This window comes from Polistes fuscatus, unplaced genomic scaffold (genome assembly GCF_010416935.1).
Source record: "Polistes fuscatus isolate 324 unplaced genomic scaffold, CU_Pfus_HIC Scaffold24, whole genome shotgun sequence".
Taxonomy (NCBI): domain Eukaryota; kingdom Metazoa; phylum Arthropoda; class Insecta; order Hymenoptera; family Vespidae; genus Polistes; species Polistes fuscatus.
Window position 1 is genome coordinate 1,802,618 of NW_025113101.1, and position 20,945 is coordinate 1,823,562.

The 20,945-nt window shown below is 28.8% G+C and overlaps 4 protein-coding genes across 5 annotated transcripts; 2 read left to right on the forward strand and 2 right to left on the reverse strand.

The window, feature by feature from the left end:
- Positions 1–43: 43 nt before the first annotated feature.
- Positions 44–1,520, forward strand: LOC122518306 (lactoylglutathione lyase). The gene is made up of 4 exons (XM_043637181.1): positions 44–126; positions 523–818; positions 893–960; positions 1,072–1,520. Exons 2-4 carry the CDS (start codon positions 523–525, stop codon positions 1,257–1,259), a joined length of 552 nt encoding a protein of 183 aa, XP_043493116.1. The 5' UTR covers positions 44–126; the 3' UTR covers positions 1,260–1,520.
- Positions 1,521–2,067: 547 nt separating this feature from the next.
- Positions 2,068–6,459, reverse strand: LOC122518284 (protein DENND6A). The gene is made up of 9 exons (XM_043637148.1): positions 5,052–6,459; positions 4,644–4,967; positions 4,298–4,570; positions 4,038–4,223; positions 3,685–3,932; positions 3,418–3,608; positions 3,071–3,339; positions 2,768–2,980; positions 2,068–2,695 (listed from the first exon to the last, which is right to left on the reverse strand). Exons 2-9 carry the CDS (start codon positions 4,791–4,793, stop codon positions 2,495–2,497), a joined length of 1,731 nt encoding a protein of 576 aa, XP_043493083.1. The 5' UTR covers positions 4,794–4,967; positions 5,052–6,459; the 3' UTR covers positions 2,068–2,494.
- LOC122518297 lies at positions 6,268–7,724 on the forward strand. The gene is made up of 5 exons (XM_043637166.1): positions 6,268–6,642; positions 6,736–6,997; positions 7,073–7,280; positions 7,348–7,477; positions 7,551–7,724. Exons 1-5 carry the CDS (start codon positions 6,309–6,311, stop codon positions 7,640–7,642), a joined length of 1,026 nt encoding a protein of 341 aa, XP_043493101.1. The 5' UTR covers positions 6,268–6,308; the 3' UTR covers positions 7,643–7,724.
- Positions 7,725–8,163: 439 nt separating this feature from the next.
- Positions 8,164–9,852, reverse strand: LOC122518302 (transmembrane protein 41B). 2 transcript variants are annotated; one of them, XM_043637176.1, is made up of 4 exons: positions 9,612–9,852; positions 9,077–9,223; positions 8,871–8,999; positions 8,164–8,782 (listed from the first exon to the last, which is right to left on the reverse strand). In XM_043637176.1, exons 2-4 carry the CDS (start codon positions 9,220–9,222, stop codon positions 8,275–8,277), a joined length of 783 nt encoding a protein of 260 aa, XP_043493111.1. In that variant the 5' UTR covers position 9,223; positions 9,612–9,852; the 3' UTR covers positions 8,164–8,274. The 2 variants fall into 2 exon arrangements, with proteins under 2 accessions (XP_043493111.1, XP_043493110.1); XM_043637175.1 differs by having other exon boundaries at positions 9,077–9,197; positions 9,612–9,851.
- Positions 9,853–20,945: the final 11,093 nt, after the last annotated feature.

A 20,945-nucleotide genomic window follows, 5' to 3' on the forward strand; every position in this document is an offset into this window, starting at 1 on the left:
GTCACAGGTTTATAAAAGATACTCTTCGTAACTAGTACGATACAACGTGAATCCTTAATCATACGCGCAACTTCCGTTACGTTAGTGAACAATACTCGTTTATATTTTTATACGATTGTAGAAAAGGTAAGGAAGGAATAAGACACCGTTTTTCCCTTTTTTTAGATGACGCACGCTTTTTAAAAGATAAAGCTGTTATATGAATTGTGATAATTTAATAATAAATCTAGACAGATGCGTAACTAACCTTTACTATAATACCAAAACATGATACTTTCAAAATAATTTCTATTAAAAAATAATCTCTAATAATTAAATCATTATATCTTATAATTATAATGTATAATCATTCGAATTTCTATAACATATATTTTATATTTCATTTTAAAAGACTTTATCCAACGTATTATGACCTTGAATGATAATGATAGTTTATCTATAAGATAATCGACTAATACTAAAAAATCTTTGATAAATATAGAAAAAATAAATTATTAATTGCTTCATGAAAAATTATTTTAGATGGGTGAACCTTCTGGATTGACTAACAGCGAAGCTCGTGAGCTTTGTAAGGAAGCAGACCCAATGACAAATGATTATATTATGCAACAAACAATGTACCGTATTAAGGATCCTAGAAAATCATTACCTTTCTATACAGAGGTTCTTGGAATGCACTTGTTACAAAAGCTTGACTTTCCTGAAATGAAATTTTCTCTTTATTTTCTTGGTTATGAAAATCCTAAGGATATACCAACGGACAGAAGAGAAAATATCGAATGGACTTTCTCTAGAAAAGCTACTATTGAATTGACCCAGTATGTAATGTAATCAGTAAGTGTAAATACTAATTGGTATTTAATATCATTTTTAATCGATCATTCTGTTTTAGCAATTGGGGTACAGAAATGGATCCAGATGCAAAGTATCATAATGGAAATTCAGATCCTAGAGGATATGGTGAGGACATATTTTTAATGAATTTGTTTATGTATACCTGCAAACATTTATAACAGTATTTAACAAAATAATGTACATAATAATGTTAATATTTTCATTTATTATTTTCAGGTCATATCGGTATTGCAGTACCTGATGTAGATCAAGCATGCGAAAGATTCGAAAAGCTTAATGTTGAGTTTGCAAAAAGACCTAATGATGGTAAAATGAAAGGCATTGCTTTTATCAAAGATCCAGATGGTTATTTGATTGAAATTTTAAGTCCAGCTACTGTGGCGAACATTATCCTTAATCATTAAGATATTCTATATTTTTATGTACAGGCGCAATTAAATATAATATAAACAAGTTTAACGAGCAATGCATAATTGAATATGAACAAACTGAATAAACACACCAAGCTCATTAGAGTTAACTAACAAATTTTATTTTTATGTGTGAAACAGACATATATATATATATATATATATAGTAATTGTACATTCTATTTTTAGATCACGTAATATGTACAGTAGTATGTGTATCTGTAAAGCAAATAAAATCAAAATATTTATTTTTCATTTTATGCTTGTTGATTGTGTGTAAAATTAATAATTGTTTTAACTTACGTTCAGATATACCACAATTATGAATATAATGTTATTCTAGAATTTTTATATATTCTATCAAATTTAATATATGAAAAAATATATTGCTCTTATTTAAAGATTGTCATCTCTATTATAAATCCTGTATAATAATAAAGCAGCAATATTATTAAAATAAATTTTTATTCCATTCTTAATATTCATTAATATTTACAATTCTTGTTTCAAATTCAATAGATCTTATTTTTGCTCTATTATAATTAAGTGAATTTCAAAAATGCACGTATACATATTTATTAGGAGAGATTCTTAATACTTAATTAGAGTATTTTATATCTAAAATAAAATAAAAAATAAGAATATGAGGATTATATCAGATTCAAATGAAAGATTATTAATATTGTAAGAAAAAATGATAAAATGAGCTTACAAATCTCAAAGATCAAAGAAATATGAATTTTTCTAACTAAAAAGGAAATTTCTTAATTAAAACGTATAAAAACTATTATGAATTAAAAAATATTATAATATGTAAAAATGGAAGTTACTTAAGAAGTTTCAAACATTTTAAAGACAGTTCTTTTCTTACTTTATATATAAACTAAGTAATATACGTAATTTATTTTTTATAAATATTTTTAAAGAGTATCATATATATATATGTACACTTACATTCAAGAAATAAAGCATAATTAAAACCTATTTAAAATTCTAGCCCAAATTCAGTCAGCATTTCAATTTATGTCTGTCATATGTATACGATTCACGTTACTTTTTTTTATGTCATAGTCATCAATATTTAAAAATCTAAAAGCTTCATTCATTGGAAGCTTAATTTTGCTTATGAATTTACACCGACATTGGCATATAATGTTGATTCCCAATTCAACTAATAGCAGTAAGTAGAATTATTAACGAGTTTTAAAATTAATAATATAATCGTACTGTCAAGACTCATGGCTTAAAATAACTTGTAAGTCATCTGGCAATGTATGTGTAATGTCATTTATTCTATCTTGGAGTTTCTTTCTGATTGTTTCATCCATCGATATATCATTAATGCAACTCTTTTCTAATTTTTGTCGAATTCTAAGGATCATATCCACAACTTCTACTTCTTGCTTTCCTTGTACCCATGTTTTCAAGTCCTATGCATTATAACAGAATTTAATAAATATGTCAACTACTGGAATAGCGAATAGAACAACGAAGATACGTACTGCTTGCGATAACGCTTCCAATTGTATCACTTGTAATTTTTGAGCTAGTTCTGTGTATCTGGTATGAAACCAGCCCGAAAAATTAGGTGATCTAAAAAATCGTTTGTATAATCCTACCCAATCTCCCTTTATACCGGTAGTTAATTGAGGTCCCAAACTACTTAATGTAGCTAAAAAGTCATCCTGATTAAATAATTGTGGTATTGGTGTTGCCTAAGATAAAAAATATTTTTTTACTAACTTATTTCCATTATCAATATTAAAACCAAAGATTTGAATATTAATTGAGAGAATTATTATTACTTTGAAGGGTGATATGTCCTTTTGTAAAGGCATAAGACTTGCAATATATCTTTCTAAAGGAATCATAAAACTTTCAGTCAATTCCATCAAATGACGTTTCAAAAGAGCCGTTTGTGCTTCACCTGGTCTTTTTGTTTGAATACCTCTTAAAAGTTTTTTTAATATTGCTTTATCTTTTTGCAAAAAAGATTTGTATTGTGTATAAACACCTGGCTTTGAATCTAATACTTTGAGATTCTCAGATTTTTTGATCCTATATTTCTGAGTTTCTGAAATATATAATTAATATATATATATATATATATATATATATATATTTCTCTTATTTTCTTGTACCAAAAACTCACCATTAGTTCCACCATTACTTATCCTAATGATGTGAGGCCAATGTTGTAGAGTTTTGGCAAAAAATGGATTTGTGACACCTAGTATTACAGCAGGTGGAGTAGGAGCATCCGTGGTATACTCTTTAAATTCAGAATCATGAATCGTGAAATATGGACGATGATCGGCACAGTATTTCAATGGTGTTATCATACTAATAAAACAAACCATTAATAATTCTCAGTTATAGTTTTTATAGGATGGCCGTTAGTTTGTAACTATTTACTTACGCAATAAGTGCTTGAACCATTTCCGAACATGTAGTCGGTGAGGAAGCCATTACTACGATAGGTTCACTAACTAATACTAACTCCCATAACAAATGTATATGACTCACTACACTAGCTAAAGTTTTGAACATATCGCCTTCATATGCAGATGTTAAAATTAATCTTCGTGTTGCATTCACATTTGGTGCATGATCCATTGCTGCAATACATGGCACAGCGGCCTTATAATTTTGATTTGGAATGTATGTCTAAAATCAACAAGATGTGATATAACTAATATACTATTTAATTCTAAATAAATTATCTATGAATATAAAAGAATTTTAAATAAATGTTAATATAAGAATGCAAACCTGAAATAAGACACCCATAAGAGGTAAGTGAACAATTTGACCTGGACCAGGAAGTGGCCAACGATCTATCTCTCGTACAACTGCTTCCATGACTGTATTACCACGATCAAAAAATTCAGGTGCTATCAAAGCACACAATTCACAAAATAAGTTAACAAATGGCAGTTTTGTGATGATGACAATACTCTGAAAATAATATACATAACTATATAAATATATATATATATATATGTATGCATATTTACTAAAACATTTCTTACTTTTTGGAAATATCCTCTTGGTAAAGATTTATCTTTAACTTGACGAAAATATACATAGCCCCAATAGTAGTCCTTATCACATTGGAGAAAAGAAGGTGATTTTCTATTATACTCCAGTAAAGCTGGTGTGTCTTGAATCATATTTCCATTTTGCCTTATTCTTACATGATATTGGGTATCTCCCATACAACCAGAGTTAGAATCAGGAAACGCTAAGTAACATACATTAGATCTTTCTTGTTCGGAAAGTTGTACATGATTTGGATAAACCGCCTATTTAAAAAATATATTTTAATTAAAGAAGACAATATAAACAATGATATATTAAGTTTTATATGCAGTTTACCTCTATAGCTTGGCCTAATTCGAGGTCAAAAGTAACGATACATATACAATGTACCCAATTAGTGAACCGTTCCCACTTGGCATATATTTTTTCTTCTTTACTTTTCGGGATATGCAAGTCTGTGTATGTCGAACAAGAGGGAACTGACATTGTTTAATAATAAATAAATTCTTTACTATGTTGAGCATTGGTATACAATTATACTTTGATAATACAACATTAGATAAAATTTGTCTGTCAATATAATGCTCATGTGAATTAATAATAATAATATAACATAATATTAATTTTGACAATAAACTTTGCATAGACATATAAAGACATCTGAAAAATATAGTCAAATTATTAATCAAAATATGATGTGTGTACAAAATGTGTATATGTCAAATTGAATAATTAAAAACTCACATGATATCACTGTATGTATATTACACATTGTACTATATTTATTGACTATGATCACTTATTAAGAAATATCGAATATTAACAATTATATATTCCTTCATTTCTACATTCATTTTTTTGTGTGTCCCATTGAAGAATATTTGAATATTATTAGTCATTCTATTGTAATTATGCTGTATTCATTCAAGACAAATGCACAGACACAATATTGGAGAAATGTTTAATTAATGAATATATGGAAGCATCATAAGTGCATTTATTTTAATATTGTTATTAATATTTATTATTTCTCTTAATTTATGCATTTTCAATATGCTCACAATACACTGTCAAATATGTTTGATTAATTTTAGAAGTAGGAACAAAAATTCGAGCATTTGATATGCACGTAATGTATAAATCAATGTTTTTATTCACCATAAACAGATGTGAACGTTGATACTCGTAAACACTTTCGCCATTCACTCCAAATTCAGCAGAGAATGTCTTCATAATGTTCTATCCTGCGAGCACAGATTCTAACCTTTAAATTCGTGTGCATATGTGTATATATTAATAATGCTTATTAGATTTATACTAAGTATAAAGCCAATGTACATATAAATATATATAGAAATAGATTTATTTTCTCGTATAGTTATTTCACCGTACGTCGCAATAAATTTCTTTCATATTAATCTTAAAAAATGTATAACATTTTCTTCTTAACAAAGAATCAAATGCTAACAAGAGCATGTTCCTACTTAAGAATTAGTTCATTCAATGTATCGGAAACACGTCCATCACTTGTCAATATTGCCTGAACATTGACGCGGTTTTTTAATTACGATTATTGCGATCAAATTTGAATGATTAATTTTCATTGGCTGCTATTAAGCCCGCCAAAAGATATCCAATATATTATATATAAAATTTTGAAATATAACAAAAGTGAAAGAATTATACCGTTTGATTTGAGACAAGTTCAACCTATGACCTTGATCTTTCTACCAATTTAGTTTATGTATATATATATATATAATAATGCATTCAATATTTATAAAAGTAGTTTCAAAATTTAATTCCGTTTCTTACATTTAATTCCATTAAATGTCGACTGTTTTTAAAAGTGAATACAGCTAAGGATTAAAGTTACCTTCACTTAATAACATTAGTTAAATAGAAAAAGATAATCGTTGCTTTTAATATCATAACCTTTAATTTTATTTTCTAATGTGTTTTAATGTTTATTAAAATATGAAAACGATTTATATATAAAGAATGGCCGACTTAGATGAATACAGAGAAGGAATACGATATATTAAACTATATGCTTCTGATTATAATATATCAGAATTACAAATCACTGAGATTTTTAACAAATGTTTTCAAACGCTTGAGATAAAATACAATAAAAAAACTTGGAGTATTACAAAATTATTAACATATGTTACAACATTTATATGTGTATTATTAATTATTTTTATTGGCCTATATAATCATCCTTTTTATAATACTGTAATATTAAGAAATCTGCAAAGCTCTATTTATCCTGGTTTTACTATTCTACGCAAAATAGCTTTGCCAATTATAGAACAATATCCACCACTGTCAGGTAATATAAAGAAATAAATAAAACATATTATATTTAATGCATATTATATTAAAATGTTATTTATTTACTTTATATCTTTTTTGATTTATGTAGAGTTTTACGATGAATGGTGTTTAGTTGAAAATCCATATTTTTATATTTACGATATGAATTGCTGGCCATGTAGTATCATTCATTCTATAGCAGATTTAACAAATCACAATATATCTAAAAATTTTAATATTGGCATTCCTTATACAAAAACAGAAAATAATATTACTGTTAACATGCAAGATTTATCTGAAATGTATTGGTATAATAATAAAACTTTTAAAGAAGATGCTAATAGAGTACGTTCTAATAACGAAGCATATCGGTAAGTTATTCATATTTTTATGTTTGATTTTATTATTATCCTATAAATGATTAAAATATAGTATTTATTGTATAGAACTATTCATGATGTTATGAATAAAAGATTGGATATTTATCCTTCTGAGTTTCTTACAACTCATATAACATGGAGAGTAAATCGTATGAAACCTGGAAGGATTATACGGAAACTATTTCCAAAACCTACGGATACTCCTAATTGGTGGGGACAAAGTACAGAGAAATTTGTATTTATTGATGAAGCAAACTCTCCGCTTTATTCATTGGTATTAAATTAATAATAAAACAAAATAATCGATTATGCAGATAAGAAATTTAATGAATTTATTTTAGCCTAGATCTGAATGCAGTAATGTAATATTAAGATTAACTGATGGAGCAAGATTAATAAGAATGATGCCAAGCTTAGAGTGTCAACAAAGCTGTTCAACTTTTACGATTCTTCTTTCCAAGGGAAACACATGTATGTTTCATTTTTTACACTTATACTTTATATGTAAAAGAAAAAGATTAACTTGTTTTTATTGTTATTTTAGTGTGGTATAATTGGTGGTATTGGCATCCAATAAGTTTACCAGTTCCTAATTCAAGTACTATTTCTATAAGTTATCTTACTTCATTTTGTTAGAATAATATTTAAATTAATGATATAATATATGTGCAATATAAACTTCTAACAAAGTTTATATAATAAATAATTTTATATTTTATTTTATTACAATATATTTATTTTATTTCGGATAATAGTATATCCTTCTGTATATATGAGACCTTGTTTGTCTTACGTTTTTAATAATTATTTACATATACTATAATTTATACAAATATAACAAAAAAAAAGGTAACATGCAAGAATTTAATAGGAAATTACAAATTACTACAAAACAGGATTTAACAGATTTAAAGAACACAGCAGACTAATATGCCAGCTAGACGTATTTATAAAAATCATTAAATGTTATAATTTTGCCTAATATGCAATTACACACAAACTAAAAGATAAGATTAATTTAAAGTGAAATTAATATATTATTTTCACCAAACCAAAAATAAATTCTCCCTATTAACATAATAAGTTTGAAAGCGATTAGATATACAAAGGGATACAAAATATATCCTCTTAAATAATAATTATACATTATACACAAATTTCTCAATAATTATTTTATTAACATAATATATTCCTAAATAGGAACATAAAATGCATCTCCAGTGAGTAGACCTGGGGAATGTCACGATGTGAACAATTGTTCCTACAATTTATTGAAACTTTGCTTTGAGCTTTTGTTTGTATAAGACAGGTACTAAAGAAAGCAATGCAAAGATACATAATATGATCATACTATTCCAGGACCATGCATCACTAGATGACGTTAATTTATGTAATGTTTGTCCTGCTTGTATCGCTACAAATGATGGTGGTGCAACACCAAAAAATGTGCCCACCGTAAAAGGTACTACAGGGACTCCTATTACAGGGCTAGCTAAATTTATGAACCAATTAGGCAAGAATGGTGTCATTCGAAGAAATAGCATATAATTTAACAGATTATCTCTGTGCTTAACTACCATCACTGTCCATTCATTAGCTTTGTCTGGGAAATATTTATATAATAACTTTCTTCCTAATAACGATGATAGAAGGTAACAAAGCGTTGCACCAACTGCGCTGCATGTGCATACTAATAAAAGTGCGATAGGAAATGGGAATAAGAATCCAGACAATATCGATAGAAAAATAGATCCAGGAATTGCAAACGTTTGCAAACTACAATACATATATGTAAGGAAAAAGATATGATAAATATTCACTGTGAATTAATAACATATAAAATATATGAATAGACAAAGGATACAATATATAAGTAATGAATAGTCCTGTCAATACTTCAAAATAATAGCGATCCTTGTATCTTCCTAGTAACTTTCCAAGATTTTGTGCATCCTCTATATGAAATGGTAATTTCATATATTGCTTCTCTTCCCTGCAAAATAGATTAATATGAAATAGAATGTATCTTAAAGGCAAACGTGGCAATTTATGTAAAAAAATGTTTCATACTCTGCTAATTCTGGAAAGCTCATATAGACATAAGAAAGAGCAGTTAGTGATGCAACAAATACCAAAGTAACTGTTAATATAGCACGTCTTGTTGAAGGTTCTTCATTCATTTTTCTTGACACTACCGTAAAAATAATACAATTCATTCTAAAATGACATAATATATTACACAGTACAAGTTCATGACACTTAATGTTTAAAACAATATATAATAATAATAATTAATACAATTAGCCACGTCAGCTATTCAATTCATGAATTGAGTTTAAAATAATATAAAAGAAAAAAAAAACTTTGTTAAAATCGAAAATTAATAAACGTCGAGACAATGCATAAAAATATTTGTATAAATTAATTGCATTTTCAAGATACGAGAAAAAGGTTAAAATAACATTTTTAATAAGATTACTTGAAAAATACAATGAATTAGTAAAATTCTTGAAAGCAGACCAAAAAAAAACACGACTATGTAACAATATATATATATAACATTTATATTTTTAAAAACGATTAATAAAATCACAGTATTATGTACCAGTATTTGTATTAATATGTGCACTCATTGTAAACTCGTGTTTTACTTAATATTAAAAAAAGAACTCCTTCCATTTATACGACAGAATAATTTACTTAAGATTTATGAATGTCGTAAACTGTTTATATTACTTCATGCTACAACACGAGCTACAAGAGCGCTACTTAAGGCGGTTGTATTTACTAATCAATACGATGCCATATTGTCTTAAAAACGCAAGTCAACGATTTGCATCTAATGGCATTATCAAACAATGCAAAAGTACATAGAAGCTCACAAGTCCACTTTTCGGGTAACCACATTCATCTTAGTTTCTAACCTGAGCACCAGGAAGCGATAGTAGGTACTTAACGCGATGACGATAGAATACTATCAAAGAATGCAGTTATGACGGTACAATACTATCAAAGCATTCTTTGATAATATATGATAGTAAATGATATATTCTTTGATATTATATATAGTATATATATAGTTCTATTGTAATAAGATTTTAAATAAATATATTTAATTTTTAGTGTATAAAAATGTGTTTGCCTTCAGAAATGCATATATAAATTAATTTTAAAAAGCAACAATTAAGGGCGTTCTAATGAAAGTTAATCAAGATGAGTTGATGTTAAATCCAACGATGATCACCTGTAACAAGAAGAAAACTATATTAATCATACGGTCAATAAATTCAATCCTAAAATACAAGTCGCCAAATTAGCAGATGCACTTTTAAATGTAATTTTCTATGTATTTTTATCAAATCTCTATTTCAAGTTGCATAAAATTAAATTTGAACGCGTGATTTTACATTATAATATATAATAATTAAGAAATAAAAAGCTACAAAAATATTACAATACTGGAAAAAAAAAAAAAAAAAAAAAAAAAAAAAATAAAATCTATTTTAATCGATTTAAATCGATAATATTCGATCAAAGAAAAAAGAATTTTAAAGACAAAAAAGGTAAGAGAAATTATTGTGAGATTTAACGAACGTTAATTAAGTTTAAAATCTAAGAAAAAAGGAAATCTAAATAGTTTTGACTCTATTAACATACAAAAAACTTGTGCATCTTTTGAACTATTCAAGTATGAGTTTGGCGTAACAAGGAGATGGAATGGTCCATCATCTCCAAATACAATTACAAATTAATGACGAGCAAAAGAGTAATATAATAAAATATAAAATATGACTAAAGAGCTATTCTCGAAAAGTTCGAACTTGCTGTTGAACTTTTGAAAATAACTCAATAGTCCATGTAGTTGCCCTCTTCAGCCACATTTAAGTGGGGGCCTCTTCGGCATTAGCCTCTTCGGCATTTAGCCTCTTCTTTCTTCATCCCTGAAAACTGCATTGGACATTTTCTACGAAAATGCGAACAAGATAAAATCTCTCATACTTTTTATGCAAATTAACTCGTATTTTGTTTGATGATTCTAATTCTCAATTATGAAAAAATTAATTTACATTCTCCGTTAGTTATTCAAGCTCGTGGACCAACAATGAACTTAGAGTTCATTGAAATATACACGAGCACAATTAAACGAATGTCCAAGCAGATAATTATACTCGATGACCTAATAACACGTCGCATTTTTACTATCCAGTAATAAAATCGAATTGAAATAAAAATAATACTATAAATGCAATGCATTTCTTGCAATATTTTTATTCAATTTATTCTTTATACTGAATTATATCAAATATTTGAAGAAGACTAAATCGCGATAGTGCGAAGTGTTAGTTATAATACTTAAAACTAAGTATCAATTCATCGAAGGTTTTGCGGATTTGATTTCGACTCTATCTCGTTCGAGATAGAATCGAATAGAAATGAATTTCTTAAATGGTTGCAAATCCCTTTGAATCATGATACATAATAAAATTACAGAAGAGTCGCAAAATAAATTTACAAAGCAAACATAAGAGAATGAAATGATATAATTTTGCAACAATTCTGTATAAACCAGGAGGCGAAATTTCCACTCCGGAGTGGAAGCAAACCTCGTGCCTTTCCTGGATCCTACCTACTTAAAATTAAAATTTTCACATTCGCTCAAAGAAGTATGCTACCTGCCTGCCAATTACCCATATTTAAAAAGAGCAAATACACATACGTACCCACCCACCCACTCCACGATTCTCTCACATACCACCAGGGTGCAAAAGCCTAAACTAGAGAGCATGCCCCGGGGCACCTCCGACACCCTAGTTCAAACGCGTGTTTTCTAAACTTATGGGAGTACGTACCAATGCTGTAATCGACTGCCAAGGCTAGTGATTATTGCAATAATGACTAAAGCAAAAATACTGGTACATACTAGTATATATCAGCATACTAGTAATATACGAGTATATCAAAGTTTCTGCAAATAAATGCAGCAACTCTACTATGCAAAACGATTTGAAAAAAAAAAATGAGAAAAATTGAATATAAATAGAAAAATACCACCATGTGTATTTCTCATATTACACCTAACTTTAGGTGTGCTATAATAAGTAGTATTCTAAGTGATAAATAATGCATTTATTAAAAACTATCACGAAACGATGTACAGTACACACTACCTAATACGCACATACAGGTGTAAAGTACATCGTGCAACCACTAGCACAATAACAGCCGCCAATAGGGGGGGAAAAACTTAAAACTAAACCCATACTAACCGTTTCTCACCCATACGAGTAGCACCTGGGCACACGCATAGATGAGAACGCAGAAAGTATAGGGGGGAGAAACGGGAGATTAGTACATTAGAAGCTGAAAATCCTGATCTAAAAAATATGATTAAATACACATAAATACATAACACATAAATATACATTTTTATAAAAATTCATCTAAGCGGCTAAGGACTCTACAATTTATTTGATGAATAATAAATTTAAAAATCTTTTAATATCTTTTAATATATTTTAATATATTTAAAAACCTCGGACGACTCCTTTCATTAAGTTGGCTGTTCTAATAAAAGAACTGGGCTTTGAGCCACCACTTAACTGCTAGAATCTATCCGTCGCGAATGAGTTTGTCTTCTTGCTCATTTATTTATAATATCGAAGTATCGATATATTAAAATTAATCGCGATTAGATAAACTAAGTACGAAGCAATGCATGTAAGACATTTATTACATGCTTTTCTGGACAAAAACGAGTAAATAAATGCTCGATTTCACCACTACTAACCACGAACAAAACACGTAATAAAAAAGAAAGTGCATTTATTAATTGCATTATTAATTAAATGAATTTAACCGGTGAGACAAGAAAACCTATCCTGAACTAATATAAAATATACAATACAATATACAATATAATATACAATTTTCATGAGTAACTCCTAAAAGGAATTACTCATGTGCTCGTCACTAATTTATTTAAATAATTACAACCAGTAACTCGTGCCGATTAGGACCTTTCATCCTCGACATGATTGAGCACCGGAGGGACTTTAAATTTTAACTCACGGCATAAGAAGTTCTACGATGGCTCCAAAACACTCCTACTTCGCAGCAAGTATTGTAGAATGCGAGTATCGAAGATCCATCGAAGATCCATCGAAGATCCATCGAAGATCCATCGAAGATCCATCGAAGATCCATCGAAGATCCATCGAAGATCCACCGAAGATCCATCGAAGATCCATCGAAGATCCACGAAGATCCATCGAAGAATTCATTCCACATCTTTGATAAGGTAGAAAGTCCGTCGTCATATCTGTAAAATAAAATAGAACAAAACGATAAGTTATCTGCAATATAACCTAAAATCATATAAAATAAAATCGAATAAAATGTAAATAAAAATAGATACTTACAATGCATTCCAATGGGATGAAATTCAATTGCACCATGGCGATGCACCTCGCGTGAATCTAAAAACGCGGTATAAACGAAAATAAGAAACTATAGATGAGTTTCTTATCGCGAAACCGAAATTTTATTATACGGCGAACAACACTGATTCTAATTCGCGTTTGATTTTAATTTGTTTTACGCCCGATCACTGATTCTACACAACTAATTCAAAGACTGCTTTGCACACAGTCAATGCAAGTAGAAAAATCTTCATTGATGCACTGATTCTAATACGCGAACAGTCTGTGCGACTGTTTAAAGATAAAAATACAACTTTACTCGAACAAACTCTAATGCAATTACTGCATTGGTCGCAGTTAATTTAATATATAAATTTCAAAAATAGTTCGCGAACGCGACGGAATTGAAAAGAAAACGAACGAACGTGCTTCTAATCCGTGATTTTAATTATATTTAACGATACAACACTCCCGTATATTGCTTCGCGCACGATAGCAATGCACGAACACTTGCAACACTTCACAAACACAATTCACAAACACTTCCAACACTGATATATTCCCATGATGATCTGAAACAGAAATAAAAACAAAATTATAAATATCATTGTTGTAAGTAAAAAAATTATTATAATTATTGAGAAAGTGTTTAAAATAAAAATTGACTTACGTTTATTCTTCATTGATGAATGCACGATGGGTATCCTACCCTTAGGATGACGATGAGCACACGTTTAAACCGAATAAAAGAAACTTACGGAGTTTCTTAACCGAGCAAACGAAACTTTAACATGCGACGATCAACACTGACTTTACTTTCCGATTCTTTTGTATTTTATTTTTACGATGCAACACACGAGTACCTCATTGCCTACGCGCTCGATTGCAATGATGTTCTGAAACAGAAAAAGAAAAAGAACAATTAATATCATCGTTATAATAAAAAACCATTAAAGTTATCATAGAAACGTTTAATAGGAAAATATACTTACTTTTAGTCTTCATTGATGACTGCAGGATGGGTATCCTACCCTTAGGATGACGATGAATAAAATAAAATTAAAGAAAAACTCTGAAAAGCTGAAACATACTAAAAAGATTATAGAACAATATATCCTGTGAATCATTCCTGAAGGCATTGCACACTTTTAAAGATATTTTATCATAAAGAATCAATATAAATTCAAGCAATATTAATTGCCTTTATCTCACTACTTGTATAAAATTACATATAAAGTATTTAATATCAGTAAAAATTGTTAATAAAAATCGATAACGTTATATATATAATAGTTTAATACGTCACGTCGTTAGATCTTATTGTTAGCTCGTTGAAGGAACGATCTGGAATGAACACGTAATCGCGTCCTTCATGTCGAACGTTCGGCTGTCTTCGTTTTGTTTTCGGCTGTCTTCGTTTCTTCTGTTCTCACTTCGAGAAATTCCTGGAATATACGTACACATTCGTTATTGCCCGTAGATAGAATATTTTGTTTTCTTATTTTCTCTCTCTCTCTCTCTCTCTCTCTCTCTCACTTTCGTTCTCACTCTTTGTATACATTTCTGTATGGTTTAAAAAAAAGAATAACGCTTACCTCGATGAATATGAAGATAAAAAAGAGTAAACACAATTGTTAGACTGAGTATATGTATTCCTGCTGGACTCTCCTAATGCTCGGTACCTAAAAAAGGAAAAAAAAAGATTACATTAGTATAACATAAAGAAAATCAAATATATGAGTGTATGTGTACGAGCTACCTATACTTATGCATATATGCCTGTATGTGTGTGTATGTGACAGGAATCGAATTTAATACGAAATACGATCTTTGAATACATAATTATGAAAAATAATTAATTAGAGCATCATTAGAGATGGTAGTAATTATCGATACCATGAAAAAAGCTGGAAATTAGAAGAAATATTGTTAAGTAACATTGGTGAGATTGGCGGGACGTCGAGATATATCGATGTTATATTCTCACATATATCTATCGAACTTTTCAATATTTCGTTTTGAAAACACTCACGTATGAAAATCTTATGTGTAACTATCGTTTGATATGTAATAGAAAGGTGTAAAATACTTTTCAATTACCTGAATTAAACGAGATGACGCAGTAGCTGGAACATATACAGCTGACAGAAAATGGCGTTTCCTCTACCTTTCCCCTGCGCCCCCTTCCGTTGCCACTGCGTTGCCTATGCTGCGCATCTGCTGCGCGCGGTAGTATGCGCGGTAGTTCCACTTTCAAAAAAAGTAGCGAAATCCGTTGACCAATGGCTACTTGAGATTTTCATTTTTTCCATCTATCATAGAAAAATATCGAATAGTTAAAAATAGGATGTAGGAACATAACAATTGTCGAAATATATTTATTAATCCAAACAATCAAAATTAATCATTATAAGTCGATATCGATAGTGTTCGAGTCGATAGTAATGATGCCGTAAAACAAGATATATATATGACGTGTAGAAAAATGCATACCAATGTACATGGAATTTTTTCTACACAAATATTCTTTATCCTCGACATTATCGTAATCTTTCGATTATATCATTTGGAAGTCATTTGCTAGAAGAATCTATTAGTATATAGGAAGATTATTTACGTTAGAAAATACTTTTTAATTACCTGAGATTAACGGGACGACGTAGCATCCGTCCGATCTCCTGCACCGACGCCGCGAAAAGAAAGAGGAATGATCAGCAAAGAGCCCTGATTGGCTGATAATTATTGCAAAAGAAAAAGATGACCAATCAGAAATTCCCAATTACCATATAGAAATGTATTTTACGCACACGTACGTAACTCGCCTTTCTTCATGACCACTCTAGTCAAGCTTAATGATAATTTATTTATTAAATAAATAAAAAATTTATTCTATTTTACTATTTAAGGTACACGTATCTTGTTAATATTTAAAAAATAACGAAAAGAATAAAGACAATATGCACTATAATCCTTATCACACAGAACAGAAAAACATACATAATTTATTTATTACAATAATTAAATATCAATTTTTGAATTATTATAATTATCTAATTACTAATCCAATTAATAATTATTGTTATCTAATTTGTTTTTCTGTTAGGTGTATACGTTCTTTGGTAATATTAAAAAAAAACGAGTAAAATAAAGACAATATACACTAAAAACTTTATCACATGGCAACGTTCTGATTTAAAAATTCCTTCAATTTTTATGTAATTGTTTAAACTAATATGCATTTGTTTTAACGTCCCTGTGCAATGATGACTTTGGATAATAAAATTTTTATCCAAAAAAATATCACATTATAATTATTTTATATTCAAAGTATGTTAATAAGTATGTAATGTTTAAACCAGTACATATGTGTTTAAACAATCTGAAATATAAGTAGAGTGTATCAGAATATTTAAAAAATTGTTAAATAATCGATAGGAATGTCTATTGTTGTCTAAAAGCTAGGAATATACGATCTATGTACCGTCCCCTTCGAAATCCACCGTTGAAATGAGCTCTTGTCCTCTATGAAAGTACTTTTATTAAACGTTGTTTATCTGACTTTCCTAACGTTGCGCATGTGTATAAAGGGTGTCATACATTTAATACATAATATTTAAGATTGTAACGTTCTTATTTTAGTATTCTTTTAATTTTTGTGTAATTATTTTAATGCTCCTGCGCAGTGAGGACTTCGAGGGTCAAATTTAGCTGCAATATAAGAAAAGTGCATTAGTGCATTAAAATAATTGTTAATGTATACGTAATGTACACGTATATGGAAATGAAAAAAGAAAATACATTTCTCTAAACAATTTTACAACCAAAATATTAAAACAATTATTAAACAATATACTAATGGAAAATATGAATTATTAAAGTTTACCATTATGATAGAAGAAAGCTGAGGTGTTTGCTCGTTTAAGTACCATTAAAAATTGCCAGGATTCATTTTAAAATCCTGTAAACTCTTCCTTTATGTACGTAGTCGATATATAAAACGATGAGAAAGCCTAATAGATGCTGTGCTTCTCCAAATCTTAAAATTCTTGCAAATCTGAAAATCATAAGATTATATTTGTATAAGATGTCTCTCACTCTTTTCCCTTCTCATACTTTCTATATTACTATTCTTTATGTTATAAAAGAAAAGAGATAAACTTACCACAGCTGATATCAATATAAAAAAGTAAACACAATTATTATTTAGATAGAAAAGTAAAAACAATTATTGTACTGACAATGAGTATGTGTATTCATGCTGTATTGTACCAATATTTGGAAACCTAAAAAAAAGTATAAAATAACATAGCATTGGTATAATATAAAGAAAATTAAATATATGTGTTTATTATACGTGTAACACGTTCCTTGGTAATATTTAAAAAATAATGTTCAGAATAAAGACAATATACACTAAAAACTTTATCACATTGTACAGAAAAACACAATCATATAGAAAAGAAACAACGTTGCAGATATTTTTAAAACAATTGACATCGCATACCACAGGAAAACACAATCGTATAGAAATGAAACATCGTTATAGAAATCTTTAAAACAATTGAAATAAGGCACTGTAGCCACCCTTAAAGAATAAAAATAAATTGAAACAAAACAATTGAAATCTCACATGCCAACTATGAAAGTATAAATTCCCATATTCTGTATTTATATGGAAAAATTCTTGTTATTTTAATTCTTCGAGGATGGCTATAGTGCTTCATGTCAATTGTTTTTAAAATATCTGCAACGAGGTTTCTTTTCTATACGATTATGTTTTTCTGTGCGGTTTTTAGTGTATAACCTCTTTATTTTATTCCTTATTTTTTAAATATAATAAAGGAACGTGTACACCTAATAGGAAAATAAAATTATTTTTGATTTATTAAATAAATAAATTTTGTGTGTTTTTCTGTGCAGTGTGATAAAGTGTTTAGTGTATAATGTCTTTATTCTATACATAAGTTTTTAAATATTAACAAGGATAACTTGATACTTTACTAATACAGTCTTATGGTTTTCAGATTTGCGAGTATTAGAAGATTTGGAAAAGCACAGCATCGATTAGGCTTTCTCATCGTTTTATATATCGACTACGTACATAAAGGAAGAGTTTACAGGATTTTAAAATGAATCCTGGCAATTTTTAATGGTACTTAAACGAGCAAACACCTCAGCTTTCTTCTATCATAATGGTAAACTTTAATAATTCATATTTTCCATTAGTATATTTTTAATAATTGTTTTAATATTTTGGTTGTAAATTGTTTAGAGAAATGTATTTTCTTTTTCATTTCCATATACGTGTACATTACGTATACATTAACAATTATTTTAATGCACTAATGCACTTTTCTTATATTGCAGCTAAATTTGACCCTCGAAGTCCTCACTGCGCAGGAGCATTAAAATAATTACACAAAAATTAAAAGAATACTAAAATAAGAACGTTACAATCTTAAATATTATGTATTAAATGTATGACACCCTTTATACACATGCGCAACGTTAGGAAAGTCAGATAAACAACGTTTAATAAAAGTACTTTCATAGAGGACAAGAGCTCATTTCAACGGTGGATTTCGAAGGGGACGGTACATAGATCGTATATTCCTAGCTTTTAGACAACAATAGACATTCCTATCGATTATTTAACAATTTTTTAAATATTCTGATACACTCTACTTATATTTCAGATTGTTTAAACACATATGTACTGGTTTAAACATTACATACTTATTAACATACTTTGAATATAAAATAATTATAATGTGATATTTTTTTGGATAAAAATTTTATTATCCAAAGTCATCATTGCACAGGGACGTTAAAACAAATGCATATTAGTTTAAACAATTACATAAAAATTGAAGGAATTTTTAAATCAGAACGTTGCCATGTGATAAAGTTTTTAGTGTATATTGTCTTTATTTTACTCGTTGTTTTTTTAATATTACCAAAGAACGTATACACCTAACAGAAAAACAAATTAGATAACAATATTAATTGGATTAGTAATTAGATAATTATAATAATTCAAAAAATTGATATTTAATTATTGTAATAAATAAATTATGTATGTTTTTCTGTTCTGTGTGATAAGGATTATAGTGCATATTGTCTTTATTCTTTTCGTTATTTTTTAAATATTAACAAGATACGTGTACCTTAAATAGTAAAATAGAATAAATTTTTTATTTATTTAATAAATAAATTATCATATTAAGCTTGACTAGAGTGGTCATGAAGAAAGGCGAGTTACGTACGTGTGCGTAAAATACATTTCTATATGGTAATTGGGAATTTCTGATTGGTCATCTTTTTCTTTTGCAATAATTATCAGCCAATCAGGGCTCTTTGCTGATCATTCCTCTTTCTTTTCGCGGCGTCGGTGCAGGAGATCGGACGGATGCTACGTCGTCCCGTTAATCTCAGGTAATTAAAAAGTATTTTCTAACGTAAATAATCTTCCTATATACTAATAGATTCTTCTAGCAAATGACTTCCAAATGATATAATCGAAAGATTACGATAATGTCGAGGATAAAGAATATTTGTGTAGAAAAAAATTCCATGTACATTGGTATGCATTTTTCTACACAGTCATATATATATCTTGTTTTACGGCATCATTGCTATCGACTCGAACACTATCGATATCGACTTATAATGATTAATTTTGATTGTTTGGATTAATAAAATATATATTTCGACAATTGTTATGTTCCTACATCCTATTTTTAACTATTCGATATTTTTCTATGATAGATGGAAAAATGCAAAATCTCAAGTAGCCATTGGTCAACGGATTTCGCTACTTTTTTTGAAAGTGGAATACCGCGCATACTACCGCGCGCAGCAGATGCGCAGCAGAGGCAACGCAGTGGCAACGGAAGGGGGCGCAGGGGAAAGGTAGAGGAAACGCCATTTTCTGTCAGCTGTATATGTTCCAGCGTACTGCGTCATCTCGTTTAATTCAGGTAATTGAAAAGTATTTTACACCTTTCTATTACATATCAAACGATAGTTACACATAAGATTTTCATACGTGAGTGTTTTCAAAACGAAATATTAAAAAGTTCGATAGATATATGTGAGAATATAACATCGATATATCTCGGCGTCCCGCCAATCTCACCAATGTTACTTAACAATATTTCTTCTAATTTCCAGCTTTTTTCATGGTATCGATAATTACTACCATCTCTAATGATGCTCTAATTAATTATTTTTCATAATTATGTATTCAAAGATCGTATTTCGTATTAAATTCGATTCCTGTCACATACACACACATACAGGCATATATGCATAAGTATAGGTAGCTCGTACACATACACTCATATATTTGATTTTCTTTATGTTATACTAATGTAATCTTTTTTTTTCCTTTTTTAGGTACCGAGCATTAGGAGAGTCCAGCAGGAATACATATACTCAGTCTAACAATTGTGTTTACTCTTTTTTATCTTCATATTCATCGAGGTAAGCGTTATTCTTTTTTTTAAACCATACAGAAA

What these genes read in the sequence shown, in the direction of transcription:
- LOC122518306 (XM_043637181.1), top strand. Translation starts at nt 523, where the DNA reads ATGGGTGAACCTTCTGGATTGACTAACAGCGAAGCTCGTGAGCTTTGT. An exon ending in GCTACTATTGAATTGACCCA is followed by an intron (nt 819 to 892) that starts GTATGTAATGTA and finishes ATTCTGTTTTAG; the next exon opens with CAATTGGGGTACAGAAATGG. An exon ending in TTCAGATCCTAGAGGATATG is followed by an intron (nt 961 to 1,071) that starts GTGAGGACATAT and finishes TATTATTTTCAG; the next exon opens with GTCATATCGGTATTGCAGTA.
- LOC122518284 (XM_043637148.1), bottom strand. Translation starts at nt 4,793, where the DNA reads ATGTCAGTTCCCTCTTGTTCGACATACACAGACTTGCATATCCCGAAA. An exon ending in CAAGAGGATATTTCCAAAAA is followed by an intron (nt 4,224 to 4,297) that starts GTAAGAAATGTT and finishes TATTATTTTCAG; the next exon opens with AGTATTGTCATCATCACAAA. An exon ending in AAGTAATGGTGGAACTAATG is followed by an intron (nt 3,340 to 3,417) that starts GTGAGTTTTTGG and finishes TATATATTTCAG; the next exon opens with AAACTCAGAAATATAGGATC.
- LOC122518297 (XM_043637166.1), top strand. Translation starts at nt 6,309, where the DNA reads ATGGCCGACTTAGATGAATACAGAGAAGGAATACGATATATTAAACTA. An exon ending in ACAATATCCACCACTGTCAG is followed by an intron (nt 6,643 to 6,735) that starts GTAATATAAAGA and finishes TGATTTATGTAG; the next exon opens with AGTTTTACGATGAATGGTGT. An exon ending in TCTTTCCAAGGGAAACACAT is followed by an intron (nt 7,478 to 7,550) that starts GTATGTTTCATT and finishes TTGTTATTTTAG; the next exon opens with TGTGGTATAATTGGTGGTAT.
- LOC122518302 (XM_043637175.1), bottom strand. Translation starts at nt 9,639, where the DNA reads ATGAGTGCACATATTAATACAAATACTG. An exon ending in AGCTTTCCAGAATTAGCAGA is followed by an intron (nt 9,000 to 9,076) that starts GTATGAAACATT and finishes TCTATTTTGCAG; the next exon opens with GGAAGAGAAGCAATATATGA. An exon ending in CTATTCATTACTTATATATT is followed by an intron (nt 8,783 to 8,870) that starts GTATCCTTTGTC and finishes TATGTATTGTAG; the next exon opens with TTTGCAAACGTTTGCAATTC.